At 66.1% G+C, this 18,436-nt stretch overlaps 2 protein-coding genes across 4 annotated transcripts in view; one reads left to right on the top strand and one right to left on the bottom strand.

Annotated features, from left to right (window-relative positions):
• Positions 1–355: 355 nt before the first annotated feature.
• LOC112411565 (uncharacterized) lies at positions 356–3,294 on the bottom strand. 2 transcript variants are annotated; one of them, XM_024762795.1, is made up of 5 exons: positions 2,723–3,294; positions 2,290–2,434; positions 1,194–1,469; positions 911–1,066; positions 356–471 (listed from the first exon to the last, which is right to left on the bottom strand). In XM_024762795.1, exons 1-3 carry the CDS (start codon positions 3,264–3,266, stop codon positions 1,214–1,216), a joined length of 945 nt encoding a protein of 314 aa, XP_024618563.1. In that variant the 5' UTR covers positions 3,267–3,294; the 3' UTR covers positions 356–471; positions 911–1,066; positions 1,194–1,213. The 2 variants fall into 2 exon arrangements, with proteins under 2 accessions (XP_024618563.1, XP_024618562.1); XM_024762794.1 differs by having other exon boundaries at positions 911–1,469.
• A 7,470-nt stretch (positions 3,295–10,764) lies between these two features.
• The window catches only part of RXRA (retinoid X receptor alpha), a 58,171-nt gene continuing 50,499 nt past the window's right edge, over positions 10,765–18,436 (top strand). Inside the window, exon 1 of one of the 2 annotated variants that reach the window (XM_024762790.1) lies at positions 10,765–10,881. The gene's annotated coding sequence lies outside the window, so the exon portion shown is untranslated. Of the gene's footprint in view, positions 10,882–17,561; positions 17,649–18,436 lie in introns of those variants that run through there. The other variant, XM_024762791.1, reaches the window with a different exon arrangement.

Below are 18,436 nucleotides of genomic sequence, written 5' to 3'. Positions count from 1 at the left end.
CTGCAGCGCCTTGGGCACGTCGGCCCCATCTGCTCATCTTCCCCGGCCCAGGGCAGCGGGTCTCAGCGCGGTCTCCCCCATCTTCCTTGTCTCCTGGGGGACGGGGCCCCCACTTCCTAGCGTGGGCACTGGTTGCACCCGGGGAGGCAGAGGGCAGTTCGCGCCCTGGGTTCTCCCCGTGCCGTCGGGCTGGGCCCCGGGCGCGTGGGCTGGGAGGGTGAGTGGACTGGCCGGGGCCCTCCAGGGTCTGCCGAGTTGGATCCCCCTTTGGCACTGGTGGCGGGGAGGGGTGGGCCCACAGCCAGGATTCTGGGGCCCGAGGCGACGAGGGCAGACCCTGGCCTGAGCCGGCTCTGCTGGGGAGAGGGCATGTTTATTTTCTTAGGCGGATTTAAAGGCTGCTGGAATTGTACTCACGAAGGTCCCCAGAAGGTGGAATTTCTGACAGCCCTGGGTGTGGGAGGCCTGGGCCTGGTGGACAGAAGTGGAGGGGGATCTGGCGGCCTGGGCTGCACGTGTGTGTGTGCATGGGTTCGTGCTGCCGTGTGTGTACACGCGGGGCGTTAGGCTGGTCTCCCTTCGCGTGGCCGCCCTGGACATTCCCCCGTTTCAGCAAACCTTCCCTTGTGTTCAAAAGAATTCAGACTCTACCAAGTGATGCCCTGTCAGCTTCTTGGAACCTGTGTGTCCCCAGTGTGTCCTTCCGGTCCTCCTGAAGGTGGTGGCCTGGATACAGCCCTCCTACTCCAGACCAGCGGGTCGCCTGCCCTCCCGCCAACCCCTTCCCAGGGCAGGAGGGCTGAGGTGCCCTCTGGGCAGTGATACCAGGCCTTGGGAAGGGAAGGGGCCATTCCTCCCTGAAGCCTTCCGGTCCCTTTAGAAGGTGGTTTGTTTCCAGGGCTAGGTGTACCTGTTTGGCGAGCCGAGCCATCTGTGACTTGGCATGCCTGATGTCTCCCTGGTGATGTTGGAAAGACTCATGGACAGCTCCAAACACATCTCCAAGCCACGCTGAGGGTGCTTTTAGAAAGCTGTGTCTGCAGTTCGGGGCAGTGTTCCACAGGTGCTGCAGGGAATGGGGTTGGGAGAGCAAGAGGTGCTGTCTCGGGGAGCGGAGGTCACCAGGCCCCTGGAGCAGGGACTCAGGTCTGTCCCAGCCCGCAGGCCCCAGCCCGCAGGCCTCTCTGACTGACTGATCGTGGCCGCCAGGGGCTCAGCGGGAGAAGTTCTGGGGCCTCGGAGAGGTGCAGTGATGGCGAGCAGGGAGACCAGGGGCAGGAGAGGTGTGTGCCGCGCCGTTGCCATCCTGGGCCTGCCGGCGTCCGCGGCTACTGGGATGGGGCTCTGTCACCAGGAGCTGAATGGCGAGGCCGTGTCCGTGGTCATCATCACTCCTCCAGAATTGTTCGCCGATGCCGCCGCCGGTTACCCTGCATCCCCCCTCCTTGAACAGGCTGGCGGGAGAAGGCCTGAGGGATTTGTGAAAGTGACCCGGTCGGAGCTTCTCACCCTGGCTGCCCTAACCCTAACCCGAACCCTCCCTGCCTTGCCCTCCTTTGAAAGCAGGGGAGCCTTCAGAACTGCCGGTGTCCAGGCCACGCCCTGGACCAATTAGATCAGCAGCCTTGGGGGCCGGTCCTGGGCACTGGGGCTTTTCAGCAGCCCCTGGGTGACACTGACGTGCAGGTATCATCTGGGCCAGGTGCTCCCCAGTATCCTTCCTGTAACTCCGTGTGTGTGTGTGTGTGTGTGTGTGTGTGTGTGTGTGTGTGTGTGTGTGTCTTCCCAGGAGATTTAAATCTTAAGGAGCTCTGTTGTTGGTCTGGGTCAGACCTGGCCCCATGTCCCGGGCCCTCCACGCTCCCAGGTGATGATTCCGAGTCTCTGATCCATGGCTCCCGTCCCGCAGACCTTTGCACGCTGACTTCCCTGCCAGTGCCCGTGGGCCTTCCAGGGCCGGCGATGGGCGTGGGCATGTAGGGACTGAGGCCACTAGCAAGTCTCCACTGGTAGTTGGGGACCCTGCCTCAGTGTTGTGGGGTGTTTGGGCCAGAGGGACCCCCCAGAGACTGGCTCCCCTGCTCTCAGGAAGCTGCGTGAGCAGGGCGTCTGTTCCAGGAGTGCCCGGGACCCGTGATTGCAGGAGGGCCGTGCATCCTTTCTCCTGCCCAGGTTGGCCTTTGGGGTTCAGGGTGGGGCTGGGGCCGGACCACCCCCTCCCTGCAGGCAGGAGCCCTTCCCTGTGCCTGGCTCCCCTCTGCCTCTTTCTGCCCCGGAGTCCATCCTCACCTGGGGAAGTGCAGGCCCAGGTCCCAGGCTCTGTGCTGTGGGTCCCCAGGGTCAGGGTGAGCGGTGCCTGGCGGTCTGGGCATCTGAGCTCCGCAGCTGGGCCAGGCGGCCAGTCTGACTTGTAGGGGGCAGGGAGCCCTGGCAACTGAAAGACAGATGGTGAAGACCAGCCGGACCGTCATCTGGGGTCAGGAAGATGTCGGGCACCTCCCCCCACCCCGCCCCAGTCTCAGTTTCCTGATCTGCCCTCGGGAGGCTGGGAAGGTGAACGGTGCTCGTGGCTCAGCCACAGCCTTGGGAATCACTGCTTGTCAGTTTTGGTTAATCTTCGCTTGTTGGGGCCTCACCTCTCGGGTGGGGTGGGAAGGGAGAGGCACAGGCCCAGAGTTCGGGGGCCAGCAGAGCCCGAGAGGAGGGATGGGGTGGCGGCTACCTGCAGAGAGGTTTGCAAGGCGTCCTCTGTGGCCAGGGCTGAGTGCTGCGAGGTCTGGGAGGCCCGGACCCCGCCCCCCTGAGGGTGGGGGAAGCACCGGCCTCTGCCCTCGCTCTGTTCTCCAGCCTGAAGGGCGGTGGGTCCTTGCAACACTGCAGAGGCAGGTAGAGACCTGGCCCGTTGTGCAACCTGCAGCTGTGCGGGGAATTCCTCCCAGGGCCCTGGCTCTGCCCTGCCCTGGAGTCTGCATTCTTTGGAAAGCTTTGTGGCTCCCTGGTCCCAGGGGAGCAGAGGCTGTGAGGGTGTCAGATAAGGGTGTCAGCCTAAGGGTGTCAGATAAGCCCTTGGGGGGGGTGGTTTGACCACAGCCGGGTTTGGGGGACGAGGTCTGGGATGGCTGCTGCACCTGGATGCCTCCGAAGAGAGGAGGCAGGGTTGTGTCCCCACGGGGAGCCAGAGCGGGGCCCACCAGAGCTCTCGCTGTGGGAGCCAGGCTCAGGCTGTCCCAGACCAGGCCTCCTTTTCCTGGTGGCCGGGGAAGCATGAACCCTGCTGGCCTCTGCTCCTTCCCTGCCACCCCAGGCGGTCTGGGACGGGCTAGGGGCCTTCTCGGGAGGCCGACCCACCCTCGCCCAGCTTCCCTGCCCCAGCCCTGTGGGGCTGGCCCCGGGTGGGCGGCACAGCGCCAGGCTTTTGGGGGTGCCCCCACTGGGGAGCAGGGGCCACAAGTTACTCAAGCACTCCGAACCTTGGTTTCTTCATCACTGAAATGGAGAGAATAAGGTGCTGCCTCGCTGAGTCTCTGTAGGGTGGGGGGGAACGGCCTGGCTCACGCTGGGAAGACGGAGCACATGGCGGCGGGGTCTGGGGTCCCCGGGTCTGGCCTCGGGCTGGGCTCACCATCTGGGCGTGAGAAAAGATCCCTGGCGGGTGGGCGGGCCACAGGGCGCAAGGGTCCCCACGGCGGGCTCCTCTTCAAGCCCGTCCCCCAGCCCTGCTGATGAGGGAGGGGACCCTGTGCACAGAGGAGGCTGGGGGGGAGTGGGGCCCTCCCTGCCCCCAAGTGACGGCCCTGCGTGCCGGGCGCACGGGGGTGATCCTGTTCGTGACTCTTGGACCAGACACCTCTGGGCTTCAGACGGGGAGGGTGGACTTTCTCATCAGGGTCCTACTGAGGGGGGCTCACAGCTCGGCCGGCGGCACGTGTGCCCACACGGCCGGGAAAGGCCTCCCCTCGCCCGGGGCCTGCTCAGTCCGGACCCTGATAGAGGGTGTCTCCCGGGGCCCCCTCACCTGCCTCCTTCCCCACCTAGCAGCCTCAGGGCCCGAGCCGGGCTGGGGAGCAGAAACGAGACACAAAGCAAAGCAAAAATCCGCCCCAGTCCCCCCCACCCTGCACCTCTGCCTGCTTATCTGCGGCCCAGCGGCCTGTTGCAATCACTCGCTGGGGGCCGGGTTGCGTAACGCGTTGGAGCGGATAGTCGCCCGGCGCTGGGTCGTCCGGGGCAGTTGGACGGGTTTAGATCTGGTCCCTGGTGGAGGACCTGCTCCCCGTGAGGGGAAACCAGCCGGAGTCGGCTGCTGCGGGACACGCCTGCACCCTCCTCCCCGCTCCCCCGGCCCCGTCCTGGGGAAAAGCGGGCTCTGCGGGGCCGGGGAGAGGCCTGCACGGAGCTGGGTCTCGCCTCAGCCCCTGTCCTGCAGCTGTGTGACATCAGGCCCTTCCCGCCTCGGTTTCCTCCTGGGCCCGGGGGTGGGGTTGGAGGAGGGGGTCTGTCCACAGGAGTTGTGCCAGGCCCGGGGCGGCTGGGTCAAGGGGAGGGTGGGAGCCGCTGAGGCCCTGGCGACCCCACGCCCGCCAGGCCCCCTGAGGCCCGGGGATGCAGTGGTGGACATGGTCCTGAGCGGCGTTTAGGGAGGGAATGCTCCATCCAAGCAGCAGTCGGCTTTCTGTTAGCCAGAACGTCCCAGGACGCGGGCCTGTTTCAGAAATAAGCAGGGCCACCCTCAGGGCGGAGCCCACGTTCCTGGAAAATGGGGTGTCAGTCGTGCTTTCTCTGTAAGTTGACCAGTGTGGCCCTGGCAGCCTGTGACCTGTCTTACCAGGGGATGAGACTGTGGCGGCAGCTCGTGGCAGGCCCGAGGGCAGCGGGGAGAAGCGACGGCCGAGGAGGAGGCCGGGGGCGGCCGCAGTTATCCACGGTGCCCCGGGAGCATGGGAAGGCCGGCGGGAGCATGGGCCGTGGGTGGCCTGGGGATCCTTCGGGACGCACGGCGGGAGTGAGGTGCGACCCCTGCGTGTGTTTTCGTGGACGGACCCTGGTCGCCTGCCCACCCGAGGGTTGTGTCCTTCAGAGGGGTCCCCGTGGGAGGCCGCGTGCCACTTCTGAGAGGGCTGCTGCTGGCCACCCTGCCCCCGACCAAGGAAGGAACCGACAGTCACTGCTTTCCCAGGTCAGTCAGAGCCCAGACCGCCAAGTTCTGCCCAGCCCAGGCTGGGTGTCCTCACCTGGAGACTGTCCTGGCCTGATGAGCCGTGAGCTGGGCAGGAGGCCACTTCCAGGCAGGAGGTAAGGCGAGGGCTCAGGGTCTAGTTGGGGCGACGGGCAGGACGTGGGCAGCTGTAGTCCGGGGTGAAAGGGCCTCCGTCAACCTGGGCTGGGGTGGAGCTTGGGGGAAGGCTTCCTGGAAGAGGCAACAACCTGCAGGTCTAGATAACGGAACGGATGGGGGAACAGCATTTGCAAAGGCCCAGAGGTGAAAGGGGACTTCTGGGTTCTTGCGGGGAAGTCAAGGCCTGAGCCTGGGCTGGCCCCAGAGGGCCTGTGCCGGGTCTGGACTTGACCCTGTGGGAACCCTGGACGTGTTGTATGCGGAAGCTAACAAGGCCCAGTTCCCGAGAATTCTCCAGGAATCTGGGTTTCCAGGCTTCCCTTTGGTGCTGTTTCAGTAGAGCAGCGCTGCCCCCAGGCTCTCCCTGCCCCTGTCGTCAGCAGGATGGGGCAGGACCGCTCGGCCCTGCCCGACACAAGCTGCTCTGGGGCAGGCCTGGGCCAGGGCTGGGGTCTCCGCGAGGCGGTGGTGGCAGCCTTGGGAATGCCGGCAGGTCTGAGCCTGGCCTGTGTGTGAAAGCGTGCTGTGCATGAGGGCAGAGGGCCAGGAGCCCCGCAGTTCACAGTTCACTGCTGCGGGCTCAGGGAGGGAAGGTGGGGGGGCGTGTCCCAGCATCCCCTAGAGCTTAGAAAAGTGGAAGGAAAGAAGGGGTGCGGGGGAGCCTTGTGGGCCAAGCTAGAATCGCCGAGAGGCTCACACCCCATGTTGGGGGGGATTTTCATTAAGCCTTGTGTCACCTCCCCCTTTCCAAGGCAGAGGGGCCCGTTCAGTCCAGGGAGCGTTTGAGCACCTCCTGGTGCAGGAGAAGGTTGGCATGAGGCCCAGGAGGAAACAGGGTCTGCAGCAGAGTGGGGGGCCTTGGGGGTCGGGTCTCCCAGGCTATCAGTAGGGACAGGCGAGGAGAGTGAGGTGTTCCCTTTGGGCCACTTCCCCGCCCCACCTGAATGAGGGTGCCTAAGAACCGGATTTGAAACCCACCAGTCTCAGGGAACATCTGGGGAAACTGAGGCCCAGCAGTGGATGCCCGAGGCCACACAGAGCCTGGGAGGGCTGCAGAGCCCAGGCGGCTTTGATGGGGCTCCCTTGTCGGGGCTGCCCTGGGGCCTCTCGTGTTTTGGAGGGTACCTCTGCTCCTTATTCGCCAGTAACCAGCTAGTTAGTCATGCGGGGGGTGCCTGCTGCCCCAGGCTGCCCCTCCCCGGGCACTTTTTTCTTCTGGCTTCACTTCCTTTCCTTCTCCATCCCTCTTGGCTCTCTGGCGCTCCTGCCCTGCGGCGCCTCGCCAGCTCCCAGCCCCCCATCTGCCCAGCTCCCAGCCCCCAGCCCCCCAGCTCTGTGGAAAATGAATTCCATAAATCGTCGTCCTCATTCTCCTCTGGGCTCTGCGCCCTCTCAGGGGACACTGTGTATGCCTCTGTCTGGAGGGTGCTGGGCTGGGGAGGGTGGGACCCCAGGGGAGGAGGCTGGCCCCCACCCTCTCTCCGTGGGCCTGGGCTTGATTTTTCCCGAAAATCGGTTAAGAAGGACCCGTCACTCACTCTGTTGAATAAGTAATAAAAAACCCAGTAATCGTTTGTGGCCCGAATCCCAGGAGAGGGCAGGTACCTGTGGCTCTGGGGTCAGAACCAGCCGCGGTGGAGCCCTGGCGGGGGCAGGTGGCAGGCGGCCCCTACTGTGGCCACCCCCCGCCCTCCCCAAACACACAGCCCTGGTTTGGGAGGTCCTGTGACAGCCCTTGGTGCCCTGGCCCACCTCCTGGCCACTTCCCTCGTGGGCTGCTTCAGGCCATCTGTCTAGCTGGGCAGGGCAGCCCGGGGGGCTCTGGTGGGCCTGGCCTGTGAAGGGAAGGAGCTCACGCACTGAGGCTCCTTGTCGCCCCACCAAGGGCAGGCAGAAGGTTCTGGGGCCTCCCGGGGTCCCGGGCTGGAGAGGGGGCAAGGAGCCAGGCAAGGCGGTTGAGCCGGGGTGGGACTGGCGGAGCCGAGTGCCGCTTCCGGTCCTTCAGCCGTGATCCGGGCTGGTTTTGTCATGGCCACTTAACCCCCCAGGAGGCAGAGGTGGCAGGAGCCCCCAGGCTCTTACCTATGGTGGCCTTGCCCAGGCTGCGGGGTGAGGAGTCGGTGTCCGGCTGCTGCCTGAGCCGGTGACGGGCTGCAGATTCCCGTGTGGTCGGGGCTAGGGCCGAGTTGGCAGGAAGCAGCTGTTCCTTCCCCGCTCCCACCCGTGCTGGTCACGGGACCGTGCTGTGACAGTGAGGCCGGATGTGCCCTGTGGCCTTGCAGAAGTGCCGGGTTCGAGATGGCATCCCTGAGCCCGCCTCCTTGTCTGGAGGACAGGCGGTGGGGACGATGTGGGTGCCGTGCCCTGCCCGGCACCCCTCGTCCAGACGCTGCTTCCAAGCCTGTTGAAAGGTCTTTAGCAGCAGAGGGGCCCCCGCTTCGGTCCCAGGGTCTGACTTGTCCGGGGGCAACCCGGGATCCGGGACCACCCAGGGAGGAGTTCTGGCCAGGACGTCCTGGAGGGAGTAGCCCCATTCAAGGCCTGGGGTCCCTGGCTGCCCCCGGGCTGGGCCGAGACCTGGGACTTCGCCTGGGGGATGGTGGACGCAGGGGACCAAGGCGGGGGCAGGCTGGGCGGGCGCCGAATGGGGCTGTTGGGCAGGCTGGGCGAAGGGGTCCTGGGCTGGGTCCTGGGCTGGGCCCGGGGCCCATCCCCCGGGGCTGTGAGAGCCCCAGCTGAGCCCCATCTTTGCTCTGGTCTGGGGTCTGGGAGCCGCCTCCGGGTGGTCTGGGAACCCAGGAGGCCTGGCAGGGTTTGTGAGGTGCCCCCCCGCGGTGCCTGGCTCCGCCCCCTGCTCCCTTTGAGCCCAGTGAGGCCAGCGCCTCCTCTGCGGGCTCCGCTGGGAGTTTATCTGATGGGAGCGAGCTGCCTTTCGGTGTCAGACTTGACTTTGCCATGCGTCCTGACATCTGTCTCATCCGAGTAACGCGGTGACCATTTGCTAATTTGCTCGTGAACTAATTAACACTGGAGCTTTCTCTGGGCCTGGCACCTGGTCTCAGAGCCAGAAGGAAACTTGGAGAGCTCACGTCACGGGCGGGGAGACCGAGGCCTCCCTCGCGGCAGGGCGGCTGTCCCCGCGCTGGCCCTGACGCCATCCGGGCCTGCGACCCACTGTGTGCAGTGGGCCATTTCAGGACCTGCCCAGCTGTCCCGGCGCCTCGGGCCCCGTGGTCCCTCCTCGCATCACCCCCTGCTACCCACGCCCCCCACCCCCCGTCCCTCTCGCTCTTTCCAGCCCGAGTCCATCCAGGGGGGGCTGGGACAGCCGTGGCCAGAAGGTGCAGGTGACGGAGGTGCAGGCGACGTGCCCCAGCTCTGGCCCCCTCCCAGCCCCGAGCTCGCCCCTGGCCAGCACTGCCTCTCCTGGACGTTGTCCCACTGCCCGAGGGGGTCAGGAGGGACGTGGCTCTGGAAAGTGGGCTCTGCTTGTCCCTGCTGCTTGGGGCAACCCCCGCTCGTGCCTCAGCGTCCCCATCGCCGCTGGGCTATCGCCCGCCCCGGCCCCGCGTGTTCCTTGCCCGACCTGCCCCCCCGTGGCTCCTGATCGTCTCGTGTATGGGGGCCAGAGGTCTGTGCGGGGCCGGGGCGTCTCCCGGACCCCTCGCGCCCGCTGTGGTCCCCGTGGACGCTCCCGCAGCCCCACGTCTCTCCCTCCTGCCACAGGCAGCGTGTTTTGGTGGCTGGTCCAGGGTCTCCCCAAGCCTTGCCCGGCTGAGCTTCCAGAGGGCGGGAGTGGAGCTGGCCGTGTCCCCACTGTGCACCCAGCACCCGGCACAGCGCTCGCGGCCGCGGGTGCTCTGAGAGAATAAACAGTGGTATTCGAGGTTGCAGAGCTGCCTCCCAGAGACGGGCCGCCTTCTCTCCCTGGGGTGGGGGGCCCTGGGGCCACGTGAGTTGTTTCCCCGAGCGGGAGAGACCGGAGGTCCCCAGGGGTGAGCCTCAGAGTCTGTGTTGAGCCACTTGTCTCTCGTGGCCAGCTCCTGGCTGGGGTGGACGCTCTTCATGATGGCCAAGCCTGGCTGTCGGGGCTCCAAGCAGGAGTTGGGGAGGGGTCTTCTCCTCCGCCAGAAGCCCTGCCTCCCCGCCCCCCACCCCGCCCCGCCTGAGCCTGGCTCCCACACCATGTTTCTCGGGCCCGAGGCGCCCTCCGACGCAGCCATCCTGTTCTTCCCCAGCTCCCAGGCCCGGTCTGGGCGAACGCTTGCTGTCCTTAGTCAGAGAAGGACGGGGATGGCCGCAGAGCTGGCGCCCCGCCTCCCACCCCCTTCCCTTTGACAGGTCTGGGACGGTATGGTCACCCTCCCGGGGCTGCTGGGCGCTCGTTTCCTGCAGGGCTCTGTCTGTGGCAGGGAGCCTTCTGGGGGTCTTCGTGTCTTGTGATGGGTGTACTGTGAGTGATGGCCGTGGGTGTGTGGGCAGCAAGGCCTCGCTGCTCAGCCTTGTGGCAGCAGGGCCGGCCTCAGAGGCGGTGTCCCCTCCCCTGGGGAGACGAGCCTTGGGCCCAGGAGGCACCGGCCTTGTCTGCCCACCCCCTTCCCTGCCGGAGGGGAGAGGTGGAAGGGGGTCCATTTAGAGGATCAGCTAATTTCACGGCTTACTGGTTTCCCATCTAAGCGCCCAGCCCGAATGGGCCAGGGGTGAGCCCCGAGATGCTGCGGGCACGACCCTCTCCAGCCTCAGTTACCTCATCTGAGAGGGGAGGGAGCGGAAAGGAGAAAGCTCTGCTGGGGACCTGTTGGCGTGCTCCTTGGCCCTCACCCTGCAGGGGCGCCTGTCTCTGCCGTTTCTGTGACTTGCTGGCAGCGTTTCTAGGCAGGCGCCGACGGCGCACGTGGGCAGAGAGGGTCGTGTAGAGGGGACACGGCGAGCACACCTCCAGGAGCCCGCGTCCTGGGCCGTGCCAGGTACTAAGTGCACGGTCACGCTCGGCTGGCACGGCAGCAGCCGCCGTCGCCTGAGCACAGCCCTCGGAGGACGGCCCCTCGCTGCACCTTCCCGACGGTGAAAGCACCGGGTTCTGGGGGACCGCTGGGCCTCCTTGCATCGGGGGAAGCGCCCACCTGCCAGCAAGTGCGTGGGAGGGCCAGGGCGCCGGCTTTCGGGCAGACGCGGGTGGCGTGAGTTTTGGGGAAACACAGTCGCGCCCTTTGCGGAAACCTCAGGCAGGAATGTTTTGTCACCTCCGCTTGCTTTAGCAGTTTGGGGGGGAAGAGACTTTACTGAACTTCACAGCCAGAGAAAAGAACGGCAACCTCCCCCACCCCCCGAAAGATGGCAGCCTGCGCTGTGGGCGTGGCTGCTAGGGCACCCCCCTCCCGGACGGGTCTTCTGCCCCGCCCCCCTCCTCCTCCAGCCTGCTTTTCTAGGTTCTTCCACCGGCGGGATGTCATGGATCTTTCTCCCTAAGTCTTGAGCTGAGCTGAGTTTCCGAGGTCCATGGCGTCTTGCCCAGACCTTCCAGACCAGGGTGCAGAAGCCGTGAGGTGGGAACCCGTGTGTCCCGGCAGGGCAGGAGGTCCACGAGCTGGGATGTGGGCCCTGGCCTTTGAACATTGCATGAGGATCTCCAGGTCCTTTCTCCTTTCCGCCCCCTCCCCTCTCAGATGAGGAAACTGAGGCTGGAGAGGGTCGTGCCCGTCCGAGGTCACCCCGTGGGGGGCGGGCAGTCCCGCAGCATCTGGTGGGGGCGTGTCTCGTGGTAAAGGCTGTGAGGTTTTGGGTGGGCAGCATAGCTGGGGTCCGGGTGCTGGAAGGGAGGAGGTGGGGAGCTGACAGCTCCTGGTGGGGGTGGGGTGGGTGCGTGGCCAGGGGCTGCTGACGATTGTGGCTGGCTGCACATGGGCCTCAGGAGAGCCCCCCACCCCATGTGCCATCTCTCAGGGTCCTCTCGGGGACTCCTGCTTTACAGACAAAGAGATGGAGACTCAGGGTCACAGCCACTGGCCTGCTGGTGCCCGGCCGAAACCCCTCTGCCCCACCAGCTGTTTCCCCGGGGTGGGGGGCAGCGGTACCTGGGCGGGTGACCAAGGAGGCATCTGGGTCCTGGCCCTGGGTGCGCTTGGAGTGTGGGCCGACCCTGCCCCTGCGAATGGGGTTTGGCAGGTGTGTCCGCCCCTGAGACACACAGCTGCACCCGGTAGTGGTGTGAGACCGGGCGTTTTTGGCCTATCTCTGGGTCTCACGCTGGCCTTGGCGTGGGTGGCAGGCCCTGGTGCTGTGTGTGGCCAGGCCCCCTGCTCTTCCTTGCTTGGGGCGCTGGGGGCCCAGTGGCTTGTGCTGTGTGCGGGGACTGGGGCCCTGCTGTCCCTCGGTGGGCCTGGGATGGACCGGTTTTACATCTGACCTTGGTGGCTGCCTCGGGGCGGGGGGGGGGGGCTCCGAGGAGCTGGGCAGACTTGGGGAGGGGCAGTTGGCACGCTCCATGGATGCAAGGGAAGACGCTTTGGGCAGAACTCACCCCGCCGTTCATTCATCTTGCCTGGATCAGGACCCAACTTGGGGCATGGGTCCCACGCTGGGGGGCTTGGCTGGTGGGGAAAGGCACACACACAGACGCGCAGCATTGATAAAGCTGGGCCCTCCGTGTGAGCCCGTGGGTAGCCCAGAGGTGATGGGTCGGGGTCGGGGGGCCAGGCGAATTACCCCTGGGAGCATGGCTCTCTCTTGGCCTGAGCCTTAAGACTGTAGGATTTTTGTCTGGCGCCAGCTTCTTGCACCCCTTCCTTTCTGGGGGGTGGGGTTGACACTTGGCCAGCATCTCTCAGGCCAGGCCTTGCGGGCCGTGCTGTGCCCGGTCGCACAGGAAGACTGAGGCTGGGAGACGCCAGGCCCTGGCGGGGAGGCGGCCAGGGAGGGACTGCGGTCCTGGGGGCGATTCTCCGGCGTCGGAGCTGCCTGGGTGGCCCCCTGCGCATGCCCCCGCACGCATGGGGAGGGGGCGAGGGCCTTCCTCTCTGCTGCATGGCTCACCGCCCCTCCGGGCCCCAGGGCCTTGGCACGGGCTCAGGAATCCGCAGTGATCTCCGGCCGGCTCCAGCTTCCTCAGCAGGGCGCAGGGCTGGGCTGCTCCCGTGCTCCCCCGGCCCCTCTGGAACTCACCTCTGGTGTCAGTGACAGAGCGCCCGGCTGCGGCGGGCTCCTAGGGCCGAGGGAGCGGCCCCCTCCCCGGCACCAGCCACAGCTGCCCCAGCCCTGAGCATCCTCGGGCAGCGTGAGGCCGGCCTGGGGCCAGCGCAGCAGGGCTTGGCGTGGGAGGGTGGGGATCAAGCGTCCCCCACCGGTGGGCTTGGGCCTCGTCCCGAGCCGGGCCAGCCTGGCCTGGTCTTCTTGCTTCCAGAAGCTGCACCTGGAGATAATAACAGTGTTGGGGTCTGAAGGGCCGGGAGGCGCCGTCCACGGACACATGGGGAACTGAGGCCCGGAGCGGAGGATCCCTTGCTCAAGGCCATGCAGCGCCCTGGGACCAAGGCCTGCCCCCTGCCTCCATGCCCCACCAGAGGTGGCTGGGTGGTGGTCTCGGGCCTCTGTGGCAGGTGGCACAGAGCAGTAAAGGAGCCAGCTGCTCATAGACGGGACGTGAACCTTTGCCAAGCTGTCGGGCTGCCAGGGAGGGCGTGGTGGGCTTCTCTCGGCCGGCCTTCGAGGTGTGCCCTGGACTTTGAGTTTGCCTGGAGTTCAGTCTCCCGAGCCTCGACTTGCCCAGCTGTGCAGTGGGCCTGTGGGAGCCCACGCGCCCACTGAGGGGCAGAGATGGCCTTAGCGCCCGCAGTGCCCGTGCTGCCTCGTGGCAACCTGTTGGCACCTCTGGTTCTGGCGTCACCCAGGGACCCGGCTCTGGCGGCTACGCTGGTTCCCGGGCCCCGGCTCAGCCAGTGCTTTTTGCTGATCGCACAGGAACTGCTAATTAAGCTCAATCGTTCCCAGAGCTCCCTGACATCAGTCCACGGGATCGGCCCTGCCGGAGATCCTTGCTGATAAGACACTCCGCGCCGGCTCTTTGTAATTTGTTATTAAACAACCCTGCTCGGTCACCCTGTGGAGGTGCCAGCATGAGCGCTGGGCTCCAGGCCCGGGCTGCCCGAGCTCAGCTGCAGCGGGCGTAGGCCTGGGTCTTCTCCGTCTCCCGGGACTCTTTCCACCGTCTGAGGGGCAGCGGCAGGAGTTTCCTCGGCTTGAGTCCCGGGGTCCGGGGTTGGAGGAGGCCCGGGCCCTCAGCCTGGGGAGCACCAGCCCATTTCTCACCTGGTTCTCGCTCCTTCAGTTACGGAGGCTCCTTTCCCCGCTTACCACGTGTGTAAGATATGGGGGTGGGCGGTGGAGGTGGAGGAGAGGCCTTAAGTTGAGACCTCTCGCTGGGCCCTGTCCCCAGGCGCCCCTGTCCCTGCAGAGGCCTCTTCCCGGTGAAGGAGGACACGCCGGTATGTGGCCCTGTCCAGTCCGGGCTCCCAGTGCCCGGTGCCCCCACCGGCTCAGCAGACGGTCGGTCGGGGGCTGGACAGAGGCGTGACCAGGCTCCCAGGAGGAGGTGAGGCCCCTTCCAGGAAGATGGGAGCAGCTCTCACCCCGGCCATCCCAGGGCTCTGGTGAGTTCGGCCCCGAGGGCCTGGGGCTTCCCTCCCGGGGCCAGACGGCCCCTGCCTCGGGGACCTCCCGGTACTTGGATGGGGTAGACGGCAGAGAGTTCGGAGCGCTGGCTGTCTTTTTGAGTGAAATCGGGCTCCGTTCCGTGGGCGGTGCACACGCGTGTGTGGGTGTGAGGGACGAGGGCCTCTGGGGTCCTGTCGCCCTGTCCCTGTGAGGTCCCCACACCCCCAGCCCAGCCCAGGGTCTCCTCGCCCCTCGGGTGCTGACCGGGTTTGGGAGTTACGGTCCTGGCTCTGAGGTCCAGCCTGGGGTGCCTGGGTCCCTCTCGGCCAAGTGACCTCGGAAAGTCCTTTTCCCTCTCCGGCCAGGCGGGCACCGTCGCACAGCCGCCCTGCCGTCCCCTGAAGCCTTGAGGTTCAGAGGTGGAAAAGGAGGTGCGGGCCGGGGGCGAGGCCCCCTCCTCCCAGCGCGAGGCCCATTAGCCTGAGACCTTACCCCTCTTGTTTACACTCAGTCGCGCTCGCACACGTGTACGTGCATAGACACGCGTCTCCGCGTGCGGCGAGCGTGGTGTTCAAGGCGCTGCGTCCCACCATGGATAACACTCTCCTCTTCCCTCTCCGGCTTCCAGACTCTGCTGGGTCTGAAGACCTAGCGGGGTGCTGGGCTGGGGCTCCCGGGCACCTGGGGAGGGGATCCTGTTGCCTGACATGCTGGGATGTAGCCAGGTGTGGCCCCTGGTCTCCTGATGTGGGGCCAGCGGGGACAGCCACCTGTCTGTGCCCGTCGGGGGCGTCTCCGGAGGCTTCAGAGGGCCTGTGGGGTGACTTCTATCCACGGTGGGCCCTGGGGGAGCCTGAGTTTTGATGACCTCGGGCCTGAGTTTGGACCCTGGCAGGCTGCCCTCCCCCCGGCAGGAGACCCCTCTGGCTGGCGGCTCCCGCTGCTGGGAGCACCGGGCCCCCTCCCTCGGGGCCTGCTCCTGCCGGCCTTGCCCTGCCACTGTGTCCAGACCGGGCGACCCCACCTGGTGCCTCCTAATTACCTGCCTTATTTCTGTGCCGGTTCGCACTCCATCCCCCTGTGGGTTCTCTGCTGCGTGCCCAGGTCTAGAGCAGCACCTGGTGTGGTCCCCACCTGATGGAAGGGGTAGAGTCATTTGAAATTCTGTGTCTCTCTGGGTGCCGCCGGCCGTGTCGAACCTGTCGGGATTTCAGAGAGACCGTGGTGTGGTGGCCCCGTCATGCTTCCTGGTAACCGCTGAGCTGTCTCTGAGAGCCAGCTGGGCATTGTGCTGGCCACTGGCAGGGGGCACCCGGGAAGGAGTGCTGGGTGCGTGGAGGCCCAGGTGTGGCAAGTCTGCAGGTTGGGGAGGGCCGGCCCCGGCAGGACCTGGTGGGCGGTGTACCCAATGGAGCTCTGACCACGGCAGGGCCCCTCGTCCTAAGAGAGGATGCTGCTGAGACGGGGGGGCCGCCAGGCTGGGTGGCTGGGTGAGGGGTGCAGTCACTGTGGGAGGTGGCGGTCCCTGCAGCGTCCCCTCCACTGATGGGTCCTGGATGTCTCTCGGGGGCCGGGGGCCAGGGCGGCTGTGCCGGGAACCTCAGCCCCCCGGGCTGAAGATGGGATGGGGGAGGGCGGCTGGCGCTGGGGGCCCTGGGCCGGCTCTGGGGGTCAGCGGCTGGAGGGGCCCTGGGCACGCCCCCTCCCTCCCAGGGACGCACGGCAGAGGGCACGCGGAGAGGGATTTACCTCCACGGTGGACCCTGTCCCAACTCAAACTCAGACCCCCCCACCCCAACTAAAACCCTCCCGTCCTCCTGGCCCAGTGCGGGCAGCCAGGTGTGGTGCCAGAGCTGGGTCCCCGCTGCCCCTGCTCCTCCAGGTTTGGCCTTGGGCGAGTCCCTCGCCCTGACTGGGCCTCAGTTTCTTTCTGTGGGTGGGGCTCAGCGGGACCATTTTTTGGGGAGCAGGGGTGCCCTTGAGTGGCAGCTGCCATCCCAGGCCCCTCTTGTTTTTGCTTAAAATTCAGCCAAGGGATGCAGGCCGCGTGCAGGCCCTTGGCTCGGCTGGACCTGTGCGCTGACCGTGAGGCCTGGGCGGGCCGGGCTGAACCCTCCCTGACTCGGCTGTGCCTCCCGGGGCTGGTGAGGAGTGGCCCCGGGGTGCTCTCTCTTTCTAGAACGTGATCTCCCCGAGCTTGGCCCCTGGTGGGTCCGCTGAGGGCTGGGCCAACTCAGGGCCACGGGAGGCTTGGGGCAGAGCAGGCCTGTGGTGGCCCGGGGCCGCGGGGCCGGCCTCTGCACCTTCGAGACGACCCAGCCTGTCTTGTGCGCCCCTGAGGACGAGGGCCGCATCTGGGTCGGGCCAGGCAGGCGGACGAGAGGGCCGCGGCCCTCCCCGGGCGCCGCTGTGTGTCGAAACTGGTCGCTGACGCGGCCGCGGTGTTGAAATAAGTGCCATGCGTTTCCCAACATCCTGCCAGCTGTCACAGGACCGCGTGTCAGGAGCCTGGGTGTCAGGCCTGGCCGGGGCCTCCCTCTTGGGGTGCCCAGTTCCCCGTTTTCTCCCCAGGGAAACGAGGAGAGACCGCCCCTCCCCTACCGCCACCTGGGCGGGGCAGAGGTCGTGACATCAGGGCAGGGTGGCATTACCCTGGGCCCACGTAATCCTTGTGACCTGCCCATTTTACGGAAGTCAGGTGGCTTTGGTGTGGAGGGCAGGATTTGAACCGAGGCCTCTGAGTCTGTGCCGATGCTGCCTCCTGGGCAGGAGGGAGGGGAGGGGCGGAGAGAGGAGGAGGCGGGCCAGGATGTCCCGCTGGCCCGGTGCGGGGGGACACACACCAGCCTGGTGGCAGAGGGCGGTGGCCAAGAGTGCTGGCTCCCATGCCCTCCGGTGGACAGCCCTGGACTGGGGGTGTGGGCCCTTTACTGAACAGCCCACCTTGGGGAGGCGGTGGGAAGTGGGCCTGGGGCTGCCCTGTGCGTGGGCAGCCAGTGACCGTGGTGGCTGCAGGTTCATTGATCATCCACTGTGCTCCAGGCCCTCGACTTCCGGGGCTCGTGGAGCCCTGCCTGCAACCTCCTGGGGTGGGTGTTCTTATGCTCAGTGTTCAGAGAGGAAACTGGGGCTCAGAGAGGCCAAGTGACCTGCTGGGGGCACACAGCAGGAGGCAGGGAACTGGTGTCTAGGCTGCGACCAGTGAAGGCCACACTCTAGTTGGGAGGAGGTGGTGTAATGGAAAAGTCCTCCCCCAGTGGCAGGTCCTGGCCCTGCCATTCTGAGCTGTGCAACCTCTCTGATCCCTGAGGGACCTCTGCCAGCTTGGGTGTGGAGCGGGTTGAGGGTTGGAATCTGGCTCTCTGGATTAAGAGGAAGAGGAGAGGGGCTCAGGACCGTCTTCCCAGCACGGCGCTCCTGCAGACCCCAGCCAGGTCCCCTGCGGGGTGGGGCCTGCGGTTCTAGGAACCTGTGGCCGGCCTCACCCTGACCGTGGTGTCTGCCTGGCGCCCGTCGGCGGGGGAGGGGCCCTGGAGACTAGCCTCTTATGGATGAGGAAGTGGATGCTCAGAGAGGGTGAGGGGCTGGGCTTGGGCCACACAGCGAGGCAGTCGCTGAGCCAGGGGCCTGTGGACAGAGGGTGCGTCGGGAGACCCATGCGCTGGTAAGGTGGAAGTTTTGGTGGTCTGGTGGGGAGGACCACGCAGGTTCCAGGCGGTGACACTTAGCGCCTTCGCTGGGGCTGGGAGTGACAGTAACGGGAAGAGCGGTGACCCCCGAGGTGGCTCTCGGTTACTGAGTACCTACTGTGTCCCAGGAACTGTGGTTGCTGCCTGCCTGCTGTGCACCAGGCACCGCGCTCAGCTTACACCATTTATGTCCTGAAACAACTGTGTCCGGAGATTTTATTCGCCCATTTTCCAGATGAGAACGTTGGCGCCCAGAGAGGTGACATTGCTTCCTGTGGTCCTTGGTCAGGAGGAGGTGGGGCTGGACTTGGACCCTGGTCTCAGCGCCTCCGGTGCCAGGGGTCCCCTGTGTGAGTCTGGTGCCCTCCCTGGGCCTCTGGCTGGGGTGACTGTCCTCATGGTGGGCATGCATGCAGGTCTGTCCCATCCCCCAGCCGTGCACAGATAGCTCAGGGCGTGGTTTGCGGGGATGTAGGAGTCTACTGTAGGTTATGGCTGGAGGGAGGCAAGTGGAGTCTCCGACAGGAAGGTAGAGTACCCTTCCTTCTGCTGCATCACTGACTGACTGGGCCCTTTGGGTTCCTGGAAAAGGCCTCTGGCTCTGGACTGGTTGTCCCTGGCAGGGCCTGGCCTTGACTATCTGCCTGTCCCCAGCACAGTGGGGGGCAGTGAGGGAGTAGGCGTCCCACTAGGGGGTGCTCCGTGATACGTGAAGGGAGCCGAAGCCGAGGGCACTGTCCCCTTTCGGAGGACGAGGACGCTT

The sequence above is a fragment of the Neophocaena asiaeorientalis genome, unplaced genomic scaffold, assembly GCF_003031525.2.
Source record: "Neophocaena asiaeorientalis asiaeorientalis breed wild unplaced genomic scaffold, Neophocaena_asiaeorientalis_V1.1 scaffold78, whole genome shotgun sequence".
Lineage (NCBI taxonomy): Eukaryota > Metazoa > Chordata > Mammalia > Artiodactyla > Phocoenidae > Neophocaena > Neophocaena asiaeorientalis.
The sequence above is the reverse complement of the archived record's forward strand: the minus strand, read 5'-3'. Positions and strand labels throughout refer to the sequence as shown.